General features: G+C 35.2%; 1 protein-coding gene across 1 annotated transcript in view; it reads left to right on the top strand.

Annotated features, from left to right (window-relative positions):
* LOC148028460 (P-loop containing nucleoside triphosphate hydrolases superfamily protein) overlaps positions 1-3,408 on the top strand; it is an 85,935-nt gene extending 82,527 nt beyond the window's left edge. Inside the window, exon 10 of the mRNA XM_087690266.1 lies at positions 3,259-3,408. Within this exon, the coding sequence (XP_087546392.1) occupies positions 3,259-3,393 (135 nt within the window). The 3' untranslated portion in view covers positions 3,394-3,408. The remainder of the gene's footprint in view (positions 1-3,258) is intronic.
* The last annotated feature ends 4,982 nt before the right edge of the window (positions 3,409-8,390 follow it).

Consider the following 8,390-nt stretch of genomic DNA (forward strand, 5'->3'; position numbering starts at 1 on the left):
TAAACCACATTAAGGTTTATTCCATCACTACCAAGTATGATAGTCAAAATTTGTGCTCATACGGAATGTCTCAAAAGGCCAAGTGGAAGGGTACATATTCTAATTAAACTCTGATTCATTCTCATGTATAAAGTTAAAACTTATCTCTTAGATGTGCAAAATTTTATGGCTTTCGGTCTCTAGCTTCTTCTCTTGTTCATCCACCATAGCTTGAGCTCGAGTGAGGGTGAGATTATGCAAAAGGCCAAACTAGCCTATGAGACCTGAATGTATAGTACATGATGGTGTCGCTTCATAAATTCATCATAAAACTGAAAGTACATACAATATATCTAGCAGGTACATGGAATTGTAAACTTGTAGGTCATAGATTTGTAAAACTTGCAACCAATCAAATCATGGCTAAATTAAAAAGGAGAGAATCGATCATATCAAACGATCTTTTCCTTCTAACTTCGAGCTTGAATTCACATTAAGGAATGGTAGCGTCTCTCTCTTTCTCTCTTCCTTTTCTTTTCTCTATAAATAGACCCATTTGCAAATAAGGTGATTGGTTGTCTCAACAATCCTTAGTAGTGTTGTGAAAACTAAATTTTTTTGCGTTCTTTTTTTTTTTTGAATGTCTAGATCACTTCATTTGCATTAGTATTTTGTCTTTGCTTCTTAAATCTCTTATCTTTTTTCGCATCCTTCCTCTTTTTCACACTCTTGTGGTCCTCTTTCTCCATTTGTCATTGCTTCCCTTGGCATGATTGTGCATAACGTTGGCAAGAATGTTTCATTGGTAGTGGATTGCCACATCCAAGGTGGTGTTTGGATTGCAAGGAAACCCCTTTCATTCTCAATTTGTGTGTTGTGAAAGAAGCTTTCATTTAGGATATCTCATTTCTCTTTCTTGTTGTTTTCATAATGCTCTAAGGAGCTACAAAATAAGTTATCTTTGGTTATTGCAAGCATTTCTTCCTCTTTCTTATGTGCAAATACACTTTGTTATTTGTGTTTTAAGGAGTGCTCATTTTCAAATTGCATAGGTAATTTTTAAAACTAGCTCTCAAGCATAGAGTCCTTCTTTACTTCCTATTTGGGCTTGTAGTTTTGTAAAGAATCCTTGAAACCAATTATGTTTTAGTGTGATAGCTAATCTTCTCTCTCTTTGCAAGCAAGAACCTATATTATCATTGAGAAACAAAGCTTGGATACATGGATGAAGCTCCAAGAAAGAAGACCCATAGTCTTATGATAATTGAGGAAGAGTATTCAACATGGAGAGGAAGGTACTATAGGATGCATAGGTTGAGGATAAGAGGTTGAGAGAGGAACGTAAGGTGCATATTGATCTTTGGGTCAATGGAGTAGTATACCTAGTGGATCCATAAATAGGTGAGCTCCACAAAGGTTTTATAGACTATGAAATAACAGTGTTTATCAAAACAATGGTCAGTTGGGATATTTTAATACTTACTTTAACAATGGTACGAAATTCTTACTATTAGGAAAGTGCTAAAAGCCACCATGCCTTACTAAGAAGAGAATAGATTGTAGGTTAGCAAGCTAGAGAGTGGGTAGGAACCATCAAATGTTGAAATAGAGAATCTTAAGGAAAACAAGAGATAAAATGATTTTTTAGCTAAGTGGAAGTTAGAGAAACTTCAGCTTGATTTGGACTTTTGACGAAGGCTTATAGAAGGCCTTGCATATTTAGCACCAAGAAGAGGCAACATCAAGCAAATAATAAAACAATGTGCTCGATAGCTTAAAACAATAAGTGGGATTGACCTTAAAAAATGTGCATCATTAAAAGAAAATGCATGTCAAAATTGAAGAGACATCGTTGATTTGCTTGAGGATCTAAGTTTGAGCTCATTGCAACGAGATGCATTGACAGAGGTAAGTGGTGAGTTACAAGATAGAGTCCTATCAGATCAAGTTCTTGATATGTGATAAGTTGCCATTAATAGCAAATGACATTGACTTTGGTAGCTAATCTCCACCAAAATCGTTTGCATGATTCTACTTTCAAGGCCATGACATTGAAAAAATTAGTAAATCACAAAGTTACTAGGTGATTGTGAGCACGTCATACAGTTTATGGCATTAGAAACAAGAAGAAAATGCAATGTGAAGAGATCAAACACAATAATTACAACAATGTGTGTATCAATCTTTGGAAAGTAACAATGACAATCATGTGCACCTATGACAAGACTCTCAAAAATAGTAAAGGAAAGCTTGTCTTTATGATAAACTAGATGAGACATAAAGCATGACACCAAGTCATGGGACATATAAGCATTGCATTGATGAATAGTCTACAACATGCAAGGGTTTACCATAGTAGAAGTGAGTTCTATGCATTCAATTTGAAAAAGATTTAGGTTGTCTAGGTGTGTCACAAGTGCCCAATGAGATCCACAAGACTTTGAAGTGGATTTTTCTTACATAGATATTCAAGGTATTAAGAAGACACAAACAAGATGGGATCCCCTTGAATTGGAATGCTATGGGTCTTTTGGTGGAATGGCACTTGGGTGCTTACTTGCCCTAAAATGTACGTTTGAGATTTGAAGGGATGCAAAAAATACACATGGATCCTTGTATTGTATGAAAAGCATGGCCTTTCTAGGTTGATCTAACACAAGGAACCTATTAAAGGCTCCATGAAGAAAAAGTGAAGGGTGGTGCACAAATAGTAATCAATGGAGGAAATCACAAGGAAAACAATGCATTTTAATAGCATGAGGATTGGATCCTAAAAATAAGGGTTCTTGATAAACTTATAGCTTTACATTTAGATTATCCTTACTTTGTAAAGCCTACATCACTATCAACTATATGTACCAAGGAATGTGAAGGGTTACTTTCTAGTATGGATTTCCATGGGGGCCATATGCAACTTCAAAAGGGATGTACAACATTTGGAAAGTTGGAGATGTGCTAAGTGCTTTGTTCATGGAGGTGTGAAACCAATCTAGGAAGATTGGAGAAAATTATATAGTTGTACTACAAATGTTGCTAGTGCTCTAGTAATAGCCAACAAACAAATGAAGGTGTGGATGGAACTCCAATTTTACGTCTAGCTCTTGAGACAAACAAACATCACTACAAATTATACTTTTGATTTTTTAAGAATTTAATACTATTGTGAAGGCTTGGGCAATGAAGAACATACATTCTAATTAGCAAGTACTTTGTGTTTTTTTAAAACCTCTTAACTATTTACTAGTTGTAACTTTGATGGTTTCACTTTTTCATGTGAAGCATATTCTATTGAAACATGGCACAAACTTTGTGGAGAAATATGGAATGTTATCGACACACGAGAAATGGAAAAGTCACATTACCAAGCACAAAAATTTTACTTCAAAGCTACAAGACATGGTGGTGTATCGATAAAGATAAACTCCGTGCTCAACATATTTTAGAGAGAGAAATTGTGGCCCCCAAAGACATAAAACATGCATTGGCATACAAAAGAGAATGTACAATATTCTAGAGACTTCAATGAAGAAGATACTCATTAAAAGGATAAAAGTTTTTTTGTAATGAATGTGATTCTCATTACATTAGTTTGTAGTGAAGTCAATTAAAAATTTCCTCTTCTTTTTACTACTTTCATTGCCATCATATTTACCCTCTAACAAGAGAACATCTCCTTAATTTTGCATTAGATACATTTTTCTCTTGTAACCTTCAAGTGGTGAGTCCTTTGTAGTATTAGTAGCTAAATCATAATCACTATAGCATAAAAAGTGGTCACTTCTAGATCCTTGGAAGACTAGAGTATAGCCAAATATTTTGAGAGTAGCATGTTGTTGAACAATAATAATTTGGTCTCTATTTTGGCCTATGTGAGCATAACCCAAAATCTAGACAAAGTTTTGAGCACATATAATGGAATAGTGGGCTTGTGTGAGTGCTTTGTGGTGCTAGATTGTTACGATGTGAGGATTAAGACTTGGCATGTAGCAAGTGCATAATCCTTCCTAAAATTTAGCCAATACCCCTCCAAATTGATTCAAAAAGAAATAATCATCATACACCTCAACTTTTAAGAGCTAATAATAGGGTTAGTGTTTCTCATCATCATTCTTTTGCCTTGGAATTTTTTTGGGGGTAAGAAATCAAGATTGATGAGGTTCACTATATCATTCTTCATATCATGAAAGGTGAAATAATATTATGAAGTGGTATGGTAAGGTGAAACCCAAGAAATGTGAATTGAGATTACTTGTGTTTTTTTCATCCAAAGCACCAACCCACCCATCCTCACCATCAACAATCTAGGGAGAGAGAGCACAAAGTTTTTATGGATACTTAATTACCTTTATTGTTCATTATCTTCACTTATATATGAATATATAGTGTGTAAATATACAATTTCTTTTAAAAGATAGGATGGATTAGTCCTTAGTTATGTAGGTGTAGATTTTCTAGGGAATGTAAAATGATAGGATTTATTTTTATAGTCACAAGAGGTGCCATATAATGGGCCTCTAGATTATGACCATGTATGGTCTTGTCTACCACTTAGGCTAAATGTGTTGCTGCCACTTAAGCATGCAAGGAAGCCATATGGCTTACTCATCTAGTGGGATATCTAGGCACTGTAAGAGAGGTATCCATTTTGCAAATTGATAGTTAGAGTGATGTCTAGTTGGCATAGAATCTTATCTTCCATGCAAAGACAAAGAATCTTGAGGTAAAGTATCACTTCATGAAGGAAGTTCTTGAGGATAAGTAGATTCAACTTGTCATGATTCGTACAAATAACAACCCTATGGATCTTCTTAGATCTTCCGAGCACTTTTCACACTACCAAGTATTAATGGGCATTGGATAGTATATCCATTGTTTATTCTCCCATAAAGGCACATTGACCCTTAAGTGCATCCATCTAGGCAAGCTCCATGTTCTCCTTATTGAATTTAGGATTGCAAAAAAGCAACCCTAAAGGCACATTAACTTTTAAGTGGGAGGTCACTTTACATCAATCTAGACAAGGCCCATGTTCTTCTCATTGGATTTAGGGTTGCAAAAAGCAAGTACAGATCTTTTGAGAAGAAGAATATTGAGAGAGCACAACAACTCAAAGTGTGTTGAGGAGTATCAATAGAGAAGATTTACAAGAGTAAGTATTCCCTACAAGTGAACATGCATATATACAAGGCTAGGGAAAAAGAAAACCTTCTAAAGAGGGACAAAAGTGCCCCGATAGTCCTAAGTGTGTTTACACAATCACTACAAAAATATGGTAAGATATTCCCCTAGGAGTGGTGCAACAAATAAGAGCTACACCCATGTATAGGAAAGTGATATGCTTGATGGATAGATCAATCCACAAAGGGGAGTAAGGGAAAATCTTTGCAAAAGGATTCAAATTTCTTGCGAGGCAAAGCCTTTGTGCAAAGATTTGCAAGTTTTTCCTGTGTTGGCACATAGGCCAAGTAGATTTCTCTTGTAGAGAGTCTCTCTTTGAAATAATGATAGTACACCTCAATGTGCTTAGTACATGCATGAAACACTAGGTTCTATACAATTGTCAATGCACCCAAACTTTAAATGAAGATGGTCGAGGCAACTATCCAGCACTCAAATAAACTAAGAGGTGTTTGAACCAAGCACACTTAATTGTAGCTGTGAAGCTACCTTATACTCAATTTCACAACTAGAAGTGCCCATAATGGGCTACTTCTTACTCAACCACGTTAGGTGCAAAGCATGAACCAAAAACCACTTGTGGGTATAGGAATTTGTTAACAACAACTAGCACTAAAAAAGCATGTAAGTTTGATTGTAATGATTTTCCATTGAGGCAAAATAGCCTAAGGTGACAAGTACCACTCAAGTAGTGAAAGGTGCACTTTAGTGCTTGGGCTATGCATGAACTTGCTCATTTGTGAGACTAAAAACTAAATGTCAAGCCTTCTAATGCATACATAAGTCCAATAACCTATTGATAGTTTTTCTTCTCATTATTATAAGCCTTCTTTGTCTACGCAGTATTTGCAGATTTTTACTTACTAGCAAAAGAGGAAGCGTTCCTCTTACCTTTTTAAATCGCTAAAAATCTTGATTTGCAACATGCATAATGGACCTATTTTGCCTAGATTATTATTCTTATAGCAAAAGATAAACCAACTCATCAAATGAAAAAGAAAATAAGTAGATGTAAAAACTTTGATAAGAATTAGGAAGAGTGTTGTGAATAATTTGAATAAATGGACCGGATGGAAAAATCTCATATCTATAGCAATCGATTGCTTTGCAAATATTTGATCTTTGTAAAAAAAACTATCCATGGAGTCGCCTTTATCCATATGTTCAATCTCTAAGTGCTTACACAAGTAAGCAATGCATGCCTCATTTCTTCCTCAATACAAACAAACAAGAGTATCCCAAGCATCATATGCTATCTTACATGAGAGAATATGTGGAAGCATGGTACATTTAATAGATAATGCAATCAAAGCATAAGCATATATATCTTTGCCATCCAAAGAATCTTCTCAAGGGTAGGTGGTGATGGTGCTCTAGTATCAATTGGAAAGAACTAGAACCTGTAACATCCTTAATATCACATGTTTCTATCGCTTCTATTACACTTGGATCTTTTGAAACACCTTCAATACATGATTCAATTCCATGTATAATGTTCCAAAACCCCTTTACAACCAATACATGGTGCACCATGTAAGCCCATAGTAGTTGGTTCTATCGAATTGGTCCTCAATAGCCAACATATGGAGGACATCACTGTTGCTAGCCATGGCCATTAACTCTACTTGATGCAAAAGTTACTTGCATAAAGGAATATGTGCACAGAACTAGCTTGCCAAAATTTCTACTATAAAATTAACTCATGTCAAAATTTCTACACCAAAAGATGAAATAGTCACTATTGGTGATAGTGCAAACAAAAGCTAAAAGAAACCCAAATGTAAAAAAATGTAACGGTGCCAAGCCTTTATGGGTTTCTCGTAGTATTTGTTGACTTGTGAATACTCATCCCAATTTAAGGAAATCAAGGGAAGGGTATTAAGAACTCTATCCAAGATATTGAAGCCCACTCTTATACCAATAGTTGGACTTAGGGTTGTAGAAAAGCAAGCACACAACATGGAGAAGAAGAAGCTTGAGACAACAAAATTAACATTATGCTTAGGAGTAACAATAGAAAAGATTTACAAGAGTAATTATCAGTGGTCCTAACTGCGTTCACACACATTACTATCAAAATATGGCGATAATCCTTGGCATCCTATGCAAGCATTGTATAAAAGGTAGTCATCTTAGGAATAATTGTGAAATTATCTCAGCAAAGTTTGTTGCCTTCTCTTGTTTCCTTGGCTACCAATCTTACCATATACTTAGGAAATGCGTTTGATGGTGACATTTTCATTAGACCATGTGTTAGAATCATCAAAGTCTCAAGCTTTAACCTAAAGAACAAGGTAGCTACCAATAGGACAAAGGTAGCCACTGACATGTGGTGATAACTACCTATACAATAGAGGTAGCTACTAGAGGATAGTGGTAGCTAACAATATGAGAGTGGTAGTAGCTAGCAGTAAGACAAAAATGCTAACAATAGGATAGTGATATCCACTAGTGAACCTATGGAAGCTTAGTGTTTACATTACACGATGTGTTATAAATCAAATGTTGAAGCTTTAAATATGTGATGGAGCCCAAAGATGTGTAAAATTTTACAACATGTCAAAAGGATTCTACATCAAATAATATCCAATCACCTATTTTTCTTATGTGTTTCCAAATATAAATTCCTGGTAATGCACAATGTTGTTTGGTCTATCATGTGGACAATGAGGATCTTATAAAAAATTGGTTTTCTTCTAGGTCTTTGTACAATAGTCCAATGCAACTAGTTCTCATTGTTGATGTGTTGAACATATGCAAGAAATAAATCCTTAACAAATTCATTACTTTTTTCTTTTGGCAAGAGTAGGTCCATACAAATACATGAAACCATTCAAAGCACCAAGCCAATATTGCAAGTGGATATTCCTTGTAATTAGCAAATGACTCGTCATTCGTGTATTACCACTTTTAGCTAATACGAATAGTGTGGCCTTGATTTTACACACCTTTGACTAATTGATGAAAGCATCCGACCATTGATATCCAAGATAATAGCTAGCTTTGTCTCAAACAAAAGATATGTGTTATCAGGTAATGGATCCACATTTAAGGGAATGCCAATGACCTCATTGTTTGGTTGTTGAATTGCATGTTCAGGTTGTTGTAATACAATTTCAAGCTGCTATACTTGATTGCACTCTATTTCTCACATATACATTATGTCAAGCTCCATGGAGTCTAGTAATGTGGGACACCTTGAGAAGAAGAAGATAAGAAGCATTGTAAAGAAG

The sequence above is a fragment of the Lygodium microphyllum genome, chromosome 12, assembly GCF_053477565.2.
Source record: "Lygodium microphyllum isolate KBCC chromosome 12, Lygodium_microphyllum_v1.1.10, whole genome shotgun sequence".
Lineage (NCBI taxonomy): Eukaryota > Viridiplantae > Streptophyta > Polypodiopsida > Schizaeales > Lygodiaceae > Lygodium > Lygodium microphyllum.